This window comes from Lampetra fluviatilis, chromosome 8, assembly GCF_964198595.1.
Source record: "Lampetra fluviatilis chromosome 8, kcLamFluv1.1, whole genome shotgun sequence".
In the NCBI taxonomy this organism is placed as follows: Eukaryota; Metazoa; Chordata; class Hyperoartia; order Petromyzontiformes; family Petromyzontidae; genus Lampetra; species Lampetra fluviatilis.
The window spans coordinates 7,356,211-7,375,590 of NC_136282.1; the positions used below are offsets into that span (position 1 = coordinate 7,356,211).

At 45.3% G+C, this 19,380-nt stretch overlaps 1 protein-coding gene across 22 annotated transcripts in view; it reads right to left on the reverse strand.

Annotated features, from left to right (window-relative positions):
• The window catches only part of MICAL3 (microtubule associated monooxygenase, calponin and LIM domain containing 3), a 137,370-nt gene that overhangs the window by 27,025 nt on the left and 90,965 nt on the right, over positions 1-19,380 (reverse strand). For 18 of the 22 annotated variants that reach the window (XR_013637094.1, XM_078858967.1, XM_078858983.1 and 15 more), the window contains 4 exons: positions 17,293-18,107; positions 10,007-10,135; positions 8,709-8,765; positions 6,073-6,297 (listed from right to left, as the gene is read on the reverse strand). Coding sequence is in view for 21 of the 22 variants with exons in the window: in XM_078858967.1 (XP_078715093.1) it covers positions 6,073-6,297; positions 8,709-8,765; positions 10,007-10,135; positions 17,293-18,107 (1,226 nt within the window). In the remaining variant the exon portion in view is untranslated. Of the gene's footprint in view, positions 1-6,072; positions 6,298-8,708; positions 8,766-10,006; positions 10,136-11,584; positions 11,672-17,292; positions 18,108-19,380 lie in introns of all 22 variants that reach the window. The other 4 variants (XM_078858987.1, XM_078858976.1, XM_078858970.1 and 1 more) reach the window with 4 other exon arrangements.

Here is a 19,380-nt window from a genome sequence, read left to right on the forward strand (position 1 = left end):
TTGATTCTTCATACAAAAAGGCCGTTGCAACTCGTTAATGCAAAAACTACGTTGACAATTGTTTTCAGTTAAATGTCAATCATTGCACTCAATTCAACTGGAGCATCACTTTGTGAATAAGCTGCAGGCATGCGTAAGTCTTGTATGAGATTTCACTGACTCCTTTGTAAATGAGGCCAAATGTAGAATATAATTTTAAATGTAAAAACATGGAATAGCATTAACTGAAACAAAAAAATATGCCTGGACGATGATGTCATACATTTAAAAACTAGAGGAATATTAGAAACATTTACTTTTCAGTCTGGTTTCAACAAATCGCTATGGCTTTCAATCAGCCCACCTTCATGTGACCTTCCTGACTCAATAAGGCGTTCGCTTACACAGATGTACAGGGTGGCGCAAAAGTCAGGAAACATAGGGTTATTGTATTTATTTTAACACTGGCATTAAAATTTTTATATTGTTTATTATTTAAGTTCATATTTTATCATGGGACCTTTTTGCCAGTATCAAAGAATAAAAAACAAGAATAGATTGTACCCTTTCTGGGAATGAAACAGGAGGCGTTAAGATATATTTTTGCAAGGAATCAAGTCTGCATTAAATACACACACTACTTGTGGTGAACATGCAAACAAAAAACATGCTCTGATAATAAATACATTGTCTTTGAAACTGAGTGGCCTACACCAGAGACAGCCTTCTTTATTTGTGGCCTAGTCTCACCAGTGTCAGACCAGAGAACGCCTCAAGGTGAACAGTGATATTTTATCTATTATCATTATTAATATCTATTTTGATCTATTTCTTTTTCAGATGCCATTTGAAAACGAATTCAGACGGAACAAATTTGATGAATGTTTAAAGTTTACACCTGAAATGTTTAAAATAAGTCCTACATTACTTTTAAATAGCATTCATGCGTGCATGCATGTTAATGACAGTCATTTTGATCATTTGTTCAAATAAATTAAAGAAACCCTACGTGATTTGTTAAAATACATATAATAACTCTGACTTTTAGGCCACTCTTGTATGTAAAAAGCTGTTGGCTCTCAGGCCCTGTGAATTCCGGTCACTGTGAATTACTCGGAAGAATTGATTTACCTTGTAATGACTGTTTCATACCTTGTTATGGATTCAGTGAGTCCAACATTGTGGAATATCATGTAATTGTGTTTTCCATCTTTCATTTAACTACTTAGCAGTTACAGCATTGTTGAAATTATTTCAATAGGCCAAATCCAGTTGCCCTGCCTCTGTCTCATTGCTAACACTGGGTGGCAGTGTGGCCCGCGCTTGACAAGCACTCCACTGCCAAGGCGATGGACGTTCCTTACAGTACATTATTTTAAGGCCCCGTTCTCCACAGGGACAGCTCCACTGCCATGATGAAAATGAGGGCCGCCTTGCCCAGAAGGCATTGCACCGATGGTGGGCTTTGAATATTTCAACGACCAATAAAGAGATCTTCACGTTATCTCAGGGTCAGCCCTGTGACCCCGTTTAGAAGTTCGGGAATAATCTGATATTATCACACGGATTTAAAAAATAGATATATATTGTAAAACCAGGTGGCGAGTATTTTCAAAGCACCAGTATGTAGTTACACTGTAAATAACCTATTTTGGCCGTGACTGCTGCGGTAGAATGGTAAAAGCCAGCAGGAGCTCACTAATCTGCCTCTAAATGGAGTTGGAAGCAGCCTGCTTCTAAGAAAGGGATTAAATAACCTCAGCTGATGGTGGCAACTGGGACGCACTTCCAAACGGCTGCCTGGATAAAGTATCCAAGCAATTTGCTTGTGCTGTAGTCACCAGAGGCACGAAGACTGTTCAGTTTCACAGTGAGAATTAGCAATTCCCTGGCAATACAAGGAAGTTCATTTGAACTATGAATTGATAATTGGCTACAGTTGAGTCCCAGTTGAATAACTAAGGCGAAAAAAAAAAACATCGACCTATAAGTAGTGTTTCGATTTAAAGCTTTCGTGACTGCAGGGATTCATCTTCTTGGTTCTTTCGGTAAAGTCACGTAGAAGGGAAATAATAAAATAATAAAAATAAAACATTATATTTTATTATGTTTTCTTTTCATGATTTTATTTTTTATTATTTTATTATTTCCCTTCTACGTGACTTTACCAAAAGAACCAAGAAGGACATAATATTTTATTATGTTTTCTTTTCATTATTTTATTTGTATTATTTTATTATTTCCCTTCTACATGACTTTACCGAAAAAACCAAGAAGGAGCTATAAGCAGTGATGATATTACATTTTTTTATAATATTTTACTCCTCTAGTCAGAAGCACCCATGTGTGCGCACACGTATAAATACAATTCATACTCATTTGTAGCACGTTAAATCACTGTTTAACATTTCAAAGTGTTTTGTTCAAAATAGCAACGAAGGGGACGGTGTTTTGACATTTCGGGTCTCATCAGCGAGGTGCAGCTGTCCCTCTGGTTAAACACACGCCAAAATATCAACGTGATACATTACACCGCCTTACAATTTGACTCCGCAGCGGGTGAACGTTGGAAACGCACAAAAACAAGTGCAGCTGTGCTGAGTCAGAGACTGCTGCTTGAAATGCCCCAAGGCCCTCCCCCTCTACAAGGGCGCAGTCAACCCATGTGGTCCCGAGAGGGCCCCTCGCGTTTTGCCCGGCTCTCCGTGAGCAGTGTGGGGGGGGGGGCGGCTGCATGTGGATACACGGTGAGGGTGGCTGTGATCATGACGGCACGTTCGCTGCGCGGCCAGCGGCTGATCGGACTGTGTGTGTGTGCACAGGTGCCGTGCCGGCAATCCTCATAGAACCAGCGGCTGTGCAAACACAGGGTCTAGGAGATACGACGGCCAGATTCGCAGCTTGACAAGAGTGTGTGGAAACGCATGGCGCCTCGGTGAATTTGCTCGAATGGTGGTAATAGATACGTTGATAAGGGCATGTTTTTTTGTCGTGCCAAAAAGACAATAAAGAACTAAACCTTGCAGCTGAATTGGGTCTATGGTCTTTTCTAGCCACCTAAAGAGCATTTTGGCAAAAGCCCAAGTTGGAGGTGGCTTTTATGTTAAATTCAAGTTGAACACAAATGTGGCTAATAAAAATAATGAATGGACTGTCGCCCTTTTACAGGAAATACTACAGCTTCGTTAAAATAACAAAACCTACAACACAGGTTTGATTCATAAAGTGTCTAAATACAACCGCATCTCAAAACGTCGTAGAAAATCGAGTGACGCGAGAGTGCAGCTCATTTGAAGGAACCTTTTAGGAAGGCACTAAATCGTGAGAGACTATCAAAGCAGGGTAGGACGGAAGGCGGTATGTGGCAGAGATGTGAGCTATTGAAACCAATTCAGCGAGAGAGACAGTCACAGGCAGAGGAAGGATTTCAGGAGTCTCGCCGTTTCCCACTGCCAGAGGAAGGGCGTTTCAGACAACACGGACACATGCAGAGAAGAAGCAACCTCCCATTTATGGAAGGTTAATGCAACCCTTTTTCCCCCAAAATGTTTAAAAACAACTACCTCCTTGAGGGAAAATAATAATAATAATTCTCACGACGTTTCGACTGCAACACAAGCAATCGTCATCAGGTGTGAAATCCACAGCAAGAATTTTTTTTTTCAAATTTTCTTGCTGTGGATTTCACACCTGATGATGATTGCTTGTGTTGCAGTCAAAACGTCGTGAGAATTATTATTATTTCCCTTCTACGTGACTTTACCGAAAGAACCGAGAATATGAATCCCTGCAGTCACGAAAGCTTTAAATCAAAATTTATACCTCCTTGAGGTGAACTACAATGAGCAACATTTTGAGGACTTAGTTCACTTGGTTTTACGTGAACAGTTTAATCAAACTGGCTGCAGTTAGTAAACTGGTTTCTTATTTCACTCGAAAAAGGCTTGTGTTGAGGTAATTCTAGAGCCAACTGCGGATAATTAACTTCTGACTGGCATCCAGATGCTCCTGTCTGTCTCCTCACATTGATTCATTATTTAAGTAAAACGACATCATGTGCAATGTGTTGCATACAAATAACATGCAGCCCTTTTCCAACCAACTGCTAGAGGATGGACTCCCTATGTCATGGGTATTGCTCCTACTGTTGTGGAGTGACTCACGCAGCCAGCTATAGCTGCAGAGTTTGGTAGTACATGTTGTTTACGTCGTTTATTGTGAAAATTCGGTCACAGTTCCTATGACCACTGTTTCATTGCTTTTATGGCTTTATTTTGGTGATTTTCGAAAAGTTTTTTGGTTTGGCCATGTTTCTTTGTTTTAGTACAGAGTTAGACTGATGGCCTTAATCTAAGTTGTCTTGTGGTTGTTGTTGCTTGACTTGCACCCCACTGGGATATTTGCACAGGGTTGGTGTACGGTGATTTTTTCTGCAATATATTGCTGTCTTTTCTTGGATTTTCTGTTTGCACATAGTCACTTTAAGATGTTTTCTTGTTCATGTTTTGTTTTTTTGTTTGTTGCGGTTGCACCCGATTCAAGAGCCGAATGGCTCACAGGGCTATACCTAATAAATGCACTTTTAACTTTGTTTGACCATACTTCACCATGCTGGTCATTGTGGGTTTGTGAAGGGGGTGTGGGGGGGGCAAGGCCCAGGACAGCTCAGATATCACTCCGCACGGATGTTAGCCCTATCTGGGAGTTTAACTTAAGTGGCCAGGTTCATAGCAGAGTACTGTAACATGAACCATGTCACCCATCACTGCACCCCATTATACTATTTATCCCCCAGCACATATTATGTGTGGGTGACAGGATGATATTGCCTCCCTTGGATATTGATAAGGGTTGTGGGTTTTTTGCTGGAATATAACTGAAAGCCATGGCAAGGCTGTACTAAGGATGTAATAAAAATGACTCTTCACTGCTGCATTGTACCAAAGTACGCTACTTTTTGCGTTAATGAGTCACTTGTTCACCAGATCTAAAACATACAGCTTAACATACAGTTTAACTGTAACCTGGCTCTCCGGCCTTGCCATAATCACTAAATAACGATAATTAATAATTGGCTTAGCTTAATCTATAATGCCAGGTACTTTGCTCGAAACAGAAAAAGAAAAACGTTCACCAATTACCAACTGGTAAAGCAGACGACACGGTGGAAAATATCCTGACAAAAAATACCCGCAGATTTTAAATGTCACAAGATTTCCCAACTTGACGCACACATTTTGTTGGTGACGTTTGACCACGGGGAAATGAGCTGGTGGTAAGTTATCAGCTATTGAATCCACACTGGCAACACACCCCCAATTCAATTATCTCTACCTTCAGTGCTAGCCTTGACACAAACACAATTGTGTATTCACAGTTCATAACGGCTAAGCGTTGAAAGCCCAACCCAGGGAGGGGTCCCGGTGTTGCACAACTGCTTTCAGGAACCAATATTTGCCCTTAATGTTTGACCTGTAGTTTGACTGCTGCCCACAACCTAAATTACTGTTTGGGCACCCAGTAAAACACACAAACAGCCGCCTTCTTGCCAGTAGCTAGGTGCTGATCAAACGTGGTTTGAGCTTCTAAAGTTAAATGACACTTTACTGTGTCGTTAGCCCTGGCCTCAATTAAGCATCAACAAAGCACAGTCCAACACAATAAAGTATAGCTGAAGGGACAATTCAAATGTAAACACGTAAATTAACATCGGTAACACTGTGGCTCGTAATGCTTCAAAGTCTACCTCGAATTGAAGAGATGCACGCACTGCAGGCCAATGTGCAATGTTGTCACGGTCTTAGGGTAACCAGGTGCTTCTGGATGATGGCCAGTATTTAAATAGCGACAACTGCCTTAAAATGCGAATTCCACAAAGAGAGTAAACGCATCGCCTCAACGGCATCGCCATTCAACACGAGCGGAGCTGCCCCTCCTGACGCATGTTCCACTCGCTCAGTCACAAAGACACAACTGGCGCGTGGCGAACAGACCGCAGCAGGTTCACCGCCGTAAACCAAATTGAACGCTTTCTGCAAAAGATGAAACACCCGCGCACTTTTGCACATCTAGAATCTGGGCTGAGCACGGCACCTGCTGACTGCGATTGCGGCAAGGGCGGCGGCGACATCGAATCGTTCACAGGTGCGGTGGCGTCCGCGTGTTTTGTCCAGGGTGCGGCCTGTCCCCCGGAGCGAAGGTCACTTCCAGGCGACGGCAAAGCGGACCGTGGTTCCTCGTCCGCCTTCCTGTTGGACGCACCAGCAGCACCCGCCGTGGCCGCCGCCGTTGCCGCCGCCGTTGTCGCCGTCGTTTCCGCTGCGAGACACAGGTGAGGTTCGTCACCGCGCGGCGAGCGAGGAGAGGCGACGCGGCGTGAAGCCGCCGCCAACGTGGCCAGGGTGGCCGGCACCTGAGATGCGTCGGCCCCCGCCGACGGTCAGAGTGGTGTCCCGATCTGGTACAGTGGCCATGCCGCGTTCGTTAACCGTGCTTCGTGACCAAACACTAGGTGCCCATTCGGTGCAATGCTATCACTTGTATTGCACTCGGCAAATAACAATAAGTGATAACTTAACTCGTGGGAAAAATATATAAACATTATGCACCTCATATACTGTAGACACACATGGCATTAACACAGACGCTTTGAATGTTGTCGTCTACATACAAGGAGAGGTCAAGAGGTGTAGAAGCCGAGATACTAAAGCTCACCAAAATCATCTTGCGCTTATTTAGTGCTGCCTGTACCTGCTGTATTATTGACTTCATATGAATGCATTCAGGGGAGCGGTGGCGCAGTGGCGAGCACAGTGCGCCTACGAACGTCAGTAGCAATGCGAGTTCGATCCTCGTCCGTGGCAAACATCAGCGGTGAGCGAAATCTGTCCTGGTTCTGAGCACTGCCTTCAATATCCTGCACTTGCCCGCGTGGTGAATCACAACCAACACAGCAAGGGGAGGCCTTCACGCAGCAGTGGGTTGAAAAAAGGCTGTCTTATCATTATTATTATTAAGCGATTTGATGTAAGAAAATGATATTAAATGCACTGACGTCACAGGTTACAAATATATTACATGTAGAAAAGACTTTCTTGAACCCTCCTGACAGCTCCTTGTATGTACACAGGGACCATATATAATAAAGGTATATGTTGAAAGCAAGGTTAACAGATGCTGTTAATGCAGAGTTATTTTGTGCCGCGTCGATTTTGGGGCCCACGCTGCCCAGTCACAGCGTCCACCGGACATTTTCCCCATTCGTCAATAAGCCTGTGTTATCTGCCACACACGCAATGTTAGTGCACGTACGTCGCACCGCGGCCGGTTAGGGCAAGCCAAGTGTGCTGGGGCCTCTTCATAAGCCACGCATTGTTACGCCCATTGCTGTCAGTGGGACCGTTCCGCTTATCGGAGTAAAAACGACGTGAAAAACACGAGTTGATAGACGTGAACGAGGCACAGAAAGCCATCGGAGCTCGCCGTCAGCCAAGCAGGAGTCGCGTAGCCACTGCAAACCGAGAAGCCCAGCCACCCCCCACACACACACACAGATGAGTACACGCAGCACCAGCAGTGGCAGTACCAGCAGCAGCAGTGGCGGTCATGTGGCAGACAGGCAAACTGCAGGACTCCCCACGGGGCTTCAGCCCCAAGCCACTGCCCGGCGAGTGTGAGTGACGGTGGGACAGCAAGCTAGCCGGGAAGCATTTAGTGATGCACACACCCCAGCATTTGAGTGAACCAAACCAGGTGGCCTTAGGTGAAAAAAAGAGACTCAATGGAAACTTACTAATAAATGCATAGCACCGTTTGTTGGGAGCTGCTGCGTTTAAAAGGCATTCATTTGCAGCCATGAATGGCGACATAACAAATGGATTTTTTTTACATTTCGACAGGAAAGATTCAAATAAGAAACAAAAACCTGGCAAAGGACAAAAGGGGTTATGGACTCAGGAAGGTTAGACACTGACGCCCACATATGGGCCTCCACCCAGCAGCGAGCGACCCGAAACCCGGCAGCGCGAGCTCGGCCCCATGCAACGCACGCTTATCTCCGCGCAGCACCCGGCACAGCATCCCAGCATGCAATAGGAGGGGCCCCCACGGCCGACCAATGAACGCACAAGAAAGGACAGGCAGAACGGAGAGACAGGACCACGGGGGGGGGGGGGCACATGCAAACGCACGTGCGTACACACACGTGTGTGCACCGCTCACAGGCATAGTCCTGCACCCCCCCCAGCGTGCAGCCTCCAGCTGAGCCAAGAGCAACTCCATCGCTTCCAAAACACGGTGTCGTGATCACATCGAATCAAATCAAATAATTTAGTATTTGACCATTTGTAGAGCACAAAAGGCTATCACGAAGGCGCTATACGATTCACAAACGATGAGAGTCTGTGTAGTTTCACAGCAGAGGGCGTTGTTGCTTTGTGGCTTTACCGAATTCGGTGCATATGTAAGGCAAGAATTGTATTCAACACTGTGAATACAAATTCATCCATGGCCACTGTGCAGTTAGCCGATGGAATTTGTAAAGATGAAATCTAAAACGCAATGGAGTCTGCTCTTCTGCTGCTGACATTTACGGCACCGGGTGGAGGCGGTTGAACGCCATCGACGCACGTGCGCGGACAAGCGTGCGAGCTCAATGCGCACGCGCACACACACACACACGTCAAAGCGGACGGCAAGGTACAGCGGGAGACGCGGACAGAGAAGGCTACCTCCGTTGGTTGCCCGCAACCATGCCATGACCGCGTGGTTCCGTGAAGACGTCATCTCTGTGGTCGAAGGGTGCAAGAACACAAGATTCAGATATGCATGCACGTTTGTATTTTGTGTGGGGTTTAGCAGAAAACCTGCCACACGTGTACAACGGGAGCAACATCTTGCACAAACTAAAGTCCCAGCGCATCTTCGTTCCAGTGGCTGTAAAGGGGATGGGTGGAGAGGGAGGGAGGGAGGCAAGCAGACGTGTAGACCTTGGCTCAGAATCACGAGTCAAGAATGCGGTCAACACAGTGGGCACGCTGGTGAATGTGGAACGGTGAACCTGCCAATCATTTGCAACCAGCAATGTGCAAGATTCACAACATTCAGCACCTCTAACCACATGATTTCAGCCTCATGACAAACGTGCAAATATGAATTCAGAAACCAACGTATAAAGCACAATGCAATAATATGTCCAAAGAGTGGAGAATTTACGGAAATGGGGATATATGGCACGTGGTTTTATATCCGACAGTAATAATTCCATAAGGGGCTGCATATACATTTCCTCTTCACTGTGATGAGCCAAGGACATCTGTGTGTGTGTGAGAATTGAGCCAAATAGGATATGCAACGAACCTATAACTAAGTCTCACTGTTCTCCAAAAGTGAATACTTGGCCCGGAGCTACGAATAAAAAGTTCCTAAAGCTGTCAGCACCTGTGATGTCTGGCTAACCCCGAACATACAGCGTACGCCAATGTGCAGCCACAGTAGAACAAAGAAAACCCTCACAATTTCTTGCGCAGCTTTTGTGATATTTACACAAGTTGTGAATTTATGAATTTACTTGTCAGATGGTATGCACACATTGGCATGGAAAAGTATATAATTTATTCACTTTAAACCCAACTTGCAAACTTTTCAAGAAATAATTTAGCTTGCATATACATTTTTAAAAATTACCGCTCCAAAGTTTGAAAAACGTCAAAGTGAGCATTAAGCACTTCCTGTTTATCTCCAGTGGTGGACCTCAGCCAACTGTGAAAATGTCCACGTTCCTATGACGGGGACCACACTCTTCATCGAGAAACCGTCTTCTGTCCTGAGGTCCATCAAGCAGTGCGGCCTCACCAGGTGGTGCTTACGGTACAGACCCTGGAGAGGTGATCGACTGAGTAAATAACGGCGGCCCGCACTTAAAAATAATGGCGGAGTGTTTGTGTAAGAGTTTCTATTTGTCCAGGGACTGCGTTTATGGTGCCTTAAGTCGTTGTGGATTCGCAGCGTGTGCGCACGCCCACAGTACCTTCTGCCACGGTGGCGGCAGTAGGCGATGCCTGCAAGGACCCCGGGATGGGCGGCTTTGCGGACAAAGGTTCCTGAACGTCTAGCACTGGTGTCGGCTTCGCCTTATCCCTTAACTTCAGTCGGGAAACTTTGTTCGCCAACAAAGGGTGGGGGGGGGGAGAGGGTTAACGTACCAGACCGAGGAATGGAAAGAGGGGAAATAAGGGATGTATGGGAGGAAGGAAGGGGAGGGCAGGGTAGGTAGGAGAGGGAGAAATGAGAGAGAGAGACAGAGACGGTAAACATTCACATCAAGAGAAGCACAGCAGAAAATCTTTAGAACAAGACTCCCCTCATCGTGAACTGTTGCGTTAGAAAGAGACTGCAGAAATGTGGCCTGACAATCAGAGACTCGCAAAGGACACTGCGAGATTAACATAAATAGAAGTGATCTTGGCAAAGAGATTGCGAGCAGTTTCATCGTGGAAAGTCAAACATCAAAGCTGCCGTAGTTGCATCTGCATGCCGACTTGATTCTGTGTTCCCCACTCCAGCCCCACGTGCTTAATCGTGAACACTCCCAAGGCAACTCGCAAAGACTCATGTTAGTCACCCAACACCTTCAACGTTAGTCACCCAACACCTTAAACGGCAGCCACGTTAATGGTTATACAAAGGCACCAACAAACTGTTTCCTGTGAACTCTCAATCCAAACTTTGATTACGGTCAGTATTACTCATGCCTGTATTTATTTCTTTGTTTAAACTCAGTCATAATGCGAGGGAGTGTTGTGTGCGATACTGCTGTCAACGCATCTTCATTTTGGGCAAAGGTGCTCACCCCCCACCCCCCAGCCTGGCTCGTCAGCTGTGTCTCATTCGGTTACGAGGTGGCGCACATCAAGCCACCAGCCAATCCATTTTCACAGCGTTCTACTGAATGGTCCTTTTATTTGCCCGTTGAAAACAAATGGCAGCTGAGAGCACAGCAGCCGACCCCAAGAAGAAGAACAAAAAGAAACCACGAGCTGAGCAACCTCCTGCCAAAATGAAGCCATGTTGAGAGGACAAGGCACTGTCTAAGCAGTTTATGACTGAGGTTACGCGGGCTGGACTGGGTGCACACCGTGGGACACGCGGACACACGCTAACTCTGCCAGTGGGTGCAGCTAGGCCAGAGCCTAACACCATAGGAGAGGAGAAGGAGGGTGTGAGGTGGGATCAAGTTGAACAGAGATATTGGAAAATATTTGCCATTCGCTCCCTTAAGTACAGAAAGTGAGGCTCGTGCATGGCATTACCTAAGCTTTGCATGTACACGAGCACAACTTATCAGGTTGGCTGGTGTGGCTGTAAGGATGTGGAGACTTGGTTTAATTGTTTTTATATGCAAGTGATGATGGAAGTTTGAATCAACCTTCCTCTCCACTTTCTCCCCTCCAACATAATCGTCACCCCCCTCCTTGGTTATGCCCTCCTCCATCCCCGCCACTAGTTGGTGAAGGGCGAGTAATTATTGGGGAGTGCTTCTTGCCGGCGTCACACAGGGCTGGTGACGCTTTGTGTGTCACCATCACACCATGCCCAACAGCGGTACCTGCACTGGTTAGGTCACGCTCAGGGCTCTGCAGACACCACCACCGGCCGGATTGCAACTCCCTCTCCCAGGGGTAATACTCTCCCTCTGGGAAAAGTGGGCAAAACACGGCCGAAAATGCTTTGACTGATGGGCGGATGGGTGGAGGGACAGACGATTTGAAGGACAAGACAGAAAGACGAACGGACGGAAAGACAGACGGATGGAAATTCCAGTTGGGTGGGCAGAAATACAGATGGATGGACAGGACGGAAAGACCGTGCACTCATGCATGAGACCGACTTGTGAGCCCTGTCTATACAGTGAGTGGCCTCACTGGCCCTGCCGACTGCTCATAGGCCTCGGATAAGCCTGTCGAACCATACCCACTTAATCAGAATGCCCTGTCCTTTGAACCATACATGAAACCAAAATGTGATCATCTGGAACAAAACTCTGATTTTTACAAAAGCTACGGGGCACCTAATCAGCATTTCTGGGACTGTCTCAGGCAAACCATGGACCTTTTGGGAGCCTTACACTAATACGCCTTCACAAAAGCTGCATCGGCAAAGGGCCTTGCCAATGTCACAGCGAGCACAAGGTCCTGCGTGGCACGCAATGGGACCAGGAGGCAATGAGTTGGTTTCCTGGCACTGGCGCTTGGGGCTGCAGCTATTGTTTGCCTAGGAAATGAGGCTGATTGTCCGTAAACACATCTCCACATTCCTAACATCCCATTCTATAGCAGCATGTAGATGGGAAATCCATTAACTTGTCCCACGTGCATGGGTGTCCCTAAGGTGTCTGGCTATTAATGATGCATCTCAGGGTGTACAATGTGTTCACCACTAATGTTCCAGTTGATTACAAATCATTAATAGATAGGCTATTAATTTGTTTTTGACACATCAATATTTATCTTTTATATAGTAGAATAAATATGAGGTAACTACTTAAATTTTTAAATAAATGACAGACTAATCAATGCGTCACCCAAAATGGATGAGACTTCAGCAATAGAAAGCGTATAGACAGTTCAATACATTGCTCAGTAATATGGCACATACATCCTGTACTTAAGTATATTGTAAAACTATGCAGGTGGATATATATATAACAATTAGCCCCATGTTTAGGGATTAAATAAAAATTCAACATCAACCATTGTCTATCCACTGCGCTGCCAGAATCCACATCGCTCCTGCACATCAACTCACATCGCTCCATCTCCACTGGGGTTGTCCTCTGGGTCATGCCTTCACCTTTGTCTGCCGTGGCATCACCAGTCGCCCCCATCGGTCATCATCCTGCCCAAGCCTACTTTTCCTCAATGTCAATATAATATATCATCTCTCATTTGGTTTTCTGCCCCGATCCGGATGTTCCTCTTTATGTCTCTCAGTATAATTCCAAGCACACATCTCTCTCGGTTTCTCCACACCCTTCTCAGCTTTCTATAAGGTTCTTTGTGAGTGTCCAGGCTTCTGGTTCATCAATTATAGCTGGATCTGTGCAATGTTTAAAAACGTTTCCCCTCAGGCACAACGGGATGCTACTTTTATAATTAAATGTTCCCAAAGATACTCTTCCTTCTATTCCTGTTTCATAATTTATTTCATCATCTCGATCTCAACCTTCTTTCACTTAACTTCTCAAGTATAAATCTTACTGTAGATTCCAGTTGTATCCATCCAATAATTATATTGATTCGTAAACTGGTTGTAACGTAAATTAGTTTTTTTCCAATATTTATTTGTAAGGCACTGTAAAGTTCTTCAATAATTTCCTCTCATTAATGTTCGTTATTTGTTATAACGACTATCTCTTCAGCAAAACAGAGTTGACTAAAACCTTTTCCATTCATCAAACTTAAATTGCATTGCCTATATTGAGCCAGGGGAATTAATTCCTCAAATCGTCTTCTGGACATTCTCACAGTAAATAGGTCTCACCGAAGGTATCCGCTACCAGTTTCTCGCAGCGAGCATCGTGAATTACGCTCGGACGCAATTCCACTAATCTCCTTTCCCTGTTACCGGTGGACATAAATTAGCAGAAGGCTTTAGCATTCCAGGACAGCCGCCCTCCCATAGTCATTACTAGGCTGCTGGGAAGACAGCCACAGGCAGCCAGACAGGCACACACAATTGTCCGTCATCAGTTACCGCATGCAGCTGGGGGCCCTGGGGTAGAGGTCAGCTCTAGGGGTCACAGTTCATATCGAGCGCTTTGTGACTGCTGGCTCAACATTTCATTTATGTATCTATCTATTTACTTGCGACACAACAGAAAAAATGCTCACGTTCCTTACGATGGTTGGGTATGAAAGGTCCCATGATATTTGGGTGTTGTAGAACATATGACACGCGTGTATTTTACATGCATGCGCAACGGGTGGCTAAATGTTCTTAGCAACTTAGCATGGGCACCATACGTAAGTACCATGAACATTCATTTTCATTTAATCACTGAAGAAAGCTCCACATGGCCTAATTAAATTATACGAAAAATTTTCAGCGATTAAATTATCGATTTTAAGCTTTCGTGACTGCAGGGATTCATCTTCTTGGTTCTTTCGGTAAAGTCACGTAGAAGGGACTTTACCGAAAGAACCAAGAAGATTAAATTATCCTCGCTTTCCCTTCAAAAGAGATATCTCTGAAAAAAGAAACGCAACAAAATAAAATGTGGAGCCATCAAACTTCAGCACGGAAGGCGGTGGGAGAACAACACGGGCAACGAGCCGGCTGAATCAACGGAGGAAAAATTGTGTAAAACCTTGCACTTGTGACTGTTACTGTCGTCCTTCTCCGTTTAAAGCTTCAGATAAGCAATGCCATTAAAATCCCCTTTAACGATCAAACATACTTTTCCCAGGCTACTTTACGATCCTCTCTCACACTTATCTGACAATTGTAAATATATATACTGTAACTGTTAAAGAGCCACTGCGGCTTAAATGAGATCTGTGTGTGTGTGTTCACAATACTGCCGGGCACTCATCCTGCTTAACGGTGAATCTTAGTGAATTCCAACTAAACCCAGGTCAAGAGGTATTTCATCAGAACACTGCGTGGAGACGATGATCCATGTGGCAAAAAACACAAATCGAGTAAACAAATTCAACACATTCACAAACGCAAACTGCAAAAAAATCCCCACGTCACTTTTTTTCTCAATTGTGCAAAGTCGTCCGAAGCGCTCTGACAACTGTGGAGGTTTTTAAATCCTTTATATTAAGTTCGCTTGCTTGCTTACGACCGTGCAAATCTTTCGGTCGTTTTTTTAACCCACTTCCTGTGATCCAATCGAGCTGACATTTTCCACACAGACTCGTTGTGCGTGACAATTTATTTTCGTGAAAATTTTTTTCCAAAATGTTCCACTTTTTAAGACAAAAATATTATATTTAATTACCAATTGCTTAATGGTACAATGCAATCATCTGACCCATAGGTGGCAGCCATCTCAAGTCAGAGGACGAGAGGACTCTAGCCGCCACGCATATAAAGGATTTACAGGGAAAAACTTTGTTTTTACGGGTTATACTTGTTAGGTCCCATTTGTTGCGCGCATCCTGATGAGAACGCTCGGCCTGGTGGGGGGGGGATGGCATAAACCCCCGCAGGACATTTCCTGCTCTCTCCTCAAAGAGATTTTCCCTTCAGCAGGTGCCATTTTAGCCACAGTGACATATATTTGTCACAGAGCAGAAGAATTGCACAACTGTTCAATGCAGACTCGTCATTCTGGAGCATTGTGCACAGTGAAATGTGGAAGAAAACTTTCAGCAGTGTTTGTATATTTCGATTTAAAGCTTTCGTGACTGCAGGGATTCATCTTCTTAGTTCTTTCGGTAAAGTCACGTAGAAGGGAAATAATAAAATAATAATAAAAAAACATAATAAAATAATTCTCACGACGTTTCGGCTGCTTGCGTTGTGGCCGAAACGTCGTGAGAATTATTTTATTATGTTTTATTTTTTTATTATTATTGTATTACTTCCCTTCTACGTGACTTTACCGAAAGAACCAAGGTATTTGTAGAATGACCCTGACTGCTGATGAGACCCAAAAATGTCAAAATTTGGCCATAGTTTGATTGTTTAATTAGTGATCAATAATATTGGTCTGGAAGGAACAATGGCTGATGGAATTAAAACGATTTTATGTGAACAATTGCTTATTCACAGCTGAAAATTACTGAAATAAAGGCTCTGTTCTTGCGGATGATCTAAGAATACGCGATTAGTCTGTCACACTGAATGTCCGGTCTGGGAACATTTCTCGTTAAAAAAAAAATTCACTGGGAACAATGAAACTCATTAAAGCTCAACGGATGAGAATGCACCGCTTGTTCAGGCACGTTCGTGTATGTGAAGGATTGTATTACAACTGCATGGCTGGTTACGATATCTAGAGGAGAAAAATGTAGATATTTTAACCAGATCTCGCGTTTAATCTCTGAGGGATGCAAAATAATAAAAATATATAACAATGATAAATATCGAACTGATGTGAAATGTTTAAAAGTCATTTAGAACTATGCATCCAAGGCAAGCCTTAATTCACCAAAACTTGAGAATTTACAATCTGGCCGAGATAGATTGCAATGTGGGCAATCGTCTGCATGGTAAAGCCATCCAAGCAAGATCCATCGGCACATTCCGCCATAGCTCGCAAGGAATGCTACTGGCAGAGTGAACCGTTTTTTCCAGCAATAACGTGAATTGCCACTCGAGTTGGAACTGGAATCGAATACATTTCTTCATCCGCAATGTTAATCTCACTCGTATAAATATTATTGAAGCCGAATGATATTCTTTGCCGCTGCAAATACGATCTTTGGTATTTGCTACAGAGCTTCATGGTAACAATGTGGCACGTTTCTTAAAGCCCTTCCTCTCGTCTGTCCACAAAGCAGTACAAATGGGCACACAACAGTTAGATTCGATTAGCAGGTGGTCGCGTGTGGTGGTGTGAAATGTGGCAACTCCCACCACCTTCCAAGACATCTGGCCTATGTGGAAGAGTAGGCCAAATATACCCTCTGGAAGGACTCTCTAGAACTCCCACTGGTGAAGGCCCTTCTGCCCAGCAGTGGCATGAACAGGCAAATGCAGGGCAGTACCTTTACCTTGAATCACTGTAAAACTATTTTTGTTGCATGTATTTTTTAAGTTAAACTTTTGAAAAGTTAAATGTTTTGTCATTTTATCATATAATACATCCTGTAGGAGTAGAAATTAAAAAAATTGGCAACATTTTTAACAAGGGCAGCAAATAATTAATCCCAGCGAACTGGGCAGGTACAATTCCTATTTAGTCTTTCAATTCTAATGTTGACATTTCACTTGATGTAGATCACTTGATGTAACTTAAAAGTGTTCCAATTTGTGAAGAAATCTTCTTAACGACCACGAAAAATGATTCACGAACAACATCTCACAATAAGGTCATGAGGTGGGGAACAAAATTGTCACCAAAGATGCTCCACTGGAGCCCCCAGCTCGGTCTAAACATTTTGAGCAAGGCTCAACTTTTGCATAACATCAACATTAAAGCTTGCCAACAAAACAACTCGGTGGGGGGGGCTGGGACCCCATTGCACTGACATCACGTAATGAAGTGAGACCTGACCGTAAGCCAACAGTGCGCCGTGCTTCGAAGCATTAACCGGTAACTCCTCCAAATCCCACCCGCTCGCCCCTCCGTGTTTCCCTTACCGTCGCTCGATTCATCCTCCTCATCTCCCTCCTCTTCCTCCTCCTCCTCGTCGTCGTCGTCGTACTCCTCATCTCCGTCCTCGTAACCGTCCACCAGCCCCAGCGCAATCGCCTCCCCGGCCTCGGCCAGATTTCGCGCCTCCTCCTCCGCGAGCCGTTGGGCCTCGCGCTCCGCCTCCTCCGCTGTGCGTCCCCGCAGGATCTCGTGCCGCTTCACAGCCTCCTTCCACGGCATGCCGCCCAGGTCCGACCCAGAATCATCGTCGCTAAAACCCTCCTCCTCCGCCTCTTCTTCCTCCTCCTCCTCCTGATCCTCCGTCTCCACACTCAACCGCAGACACCTCTCTCTCGAGTTTGAGGGCTCCAAGGCTCCACCATTGGGCTTTGGTTCCGCGGAACCCCCAGCCACTGCTGTGCCATTCGCCTCCGAGGGAGGCTTCGCGACATCGTTGTCCACCGAGGCAGCCGGTGGCACCGCTCTCTCTCGTGCCGCATCGGCCCACGCGCCGGCGGTCGGGGAGGTGGGGCCTTGTTTCGTCGTCTCCCTCCATCGATCCCCGGTGAAACTGGCGGCGGTGGCGGCCGCCGTCGGGAACCCGCCACCCCACGGGCCGGCCGCCTCATCTGATGGCGCCACGCGGTCGTCAACCAAGGGATTCGCCTTCCACTCGAGGGGCTCAGGCGAGGGGGTGCGGTCCAGCCGTGGGGGGCTACTCCACGCCGAGCCGCGGGCTGGGCCGGCGGACGCTCCCAGCGGCACGTCGTCGACATCTTCGTCGCAGTCCGGCTCTCCCCCCGACAGGTCTGAATCGGAGCTGAGGGGAGAAGAGGAGACCACCAAGTCATGGTGAGTGGTCAGTGTCACTCATTCGTTTATAGCCATTAGTTTTCATATACAGGTACTCTTGTTATTAATGTCATGTTTTCCTCTTCTTTTCTCACAATTTTACTCAACTTGTGTTACTTAAACTGCATCAGAGATGATTTTGCGAAAGAAGATAATAAAGAACTACTTCTGAGACCTCTTATCCACACTTGTGGTGATGCACCGTCCCACTTGCCCTGATGTAGAGGTGCTCATCACATGGCAGTCAAGCTGACATTTTCGTTTTGAACATTCAGAGGAAATATCCAAATAAGATGAAAACCCATATTGAATCTGATGGTTTTTCCCAAGCAAACACTGGTGATGGAGATGAGACCATCAACTCCTTCCAACGTGAGAACCCAGTTTCATGACGGGCTACTGCCCGGGTTCGAACTTGGGAACTCAGCATTGCCATCTCAGTAATCTGACTCTTGAAAAACCTGGCCAGCACTCTGAGATGTTTTAAATTGTATACAGAAATGTTTTACCTAATCCAGGTGTCAGCTTTAGTGTAATACTGCATGTAAACTTGCTTTGACTTCACATTTCTGACGAAACGGATTGTTTTAACAGGTGGCTGACTGCCGGTTCGAGCTTTGCGATAAAAAAAAGGAAGGGGGTCTAGTTTTAATATCAGGGCGCAGGTGTGAACATAACAGTGCAGGTGCTTGTGTTGGCAGTGCTACAGCAAAACATGTTTTCTGTCCAAAAAACGACGAAGATCTTCAACAAAAATCAGTGATGGCTCTCTTCCATGCTTTTAACAAATCCATTTTATAAACAATGATTTTCTAGCGAGCGCCGAAAGCCGCAAATATTTTCTCAGGGTTGGAAGAGACACTGATCCTCCATCATCATCTTAAGCCCCCAAAACACCCACTCCCTCCACAAGCTCCTGACCTTCCTCTCTCCTAACTCGTTCAACTATTGGGATTCGTAATATGTATATAACCACGGTAATTATGGTGCCCCAGCTTCGGCTCCGAGATGCTATCTTTACCAACTACGTTTTCCACTGAAGATAAAATCAGAAGCCAACAAAAGTAACGACGGCTGGCTAAGTGAGCCTTAAAGGTGTGGTTAAATAAAGGCTTGGTCATAATCATCTCTATCAGATGTGTGCGAACGTCGTGTGTGTGTGCGTGCTTTACAGCCTGATCCACTGCTGGATGAAGGGCTGCTCCACACCATGTCGATTTATTCGACCATACTTTTATTGT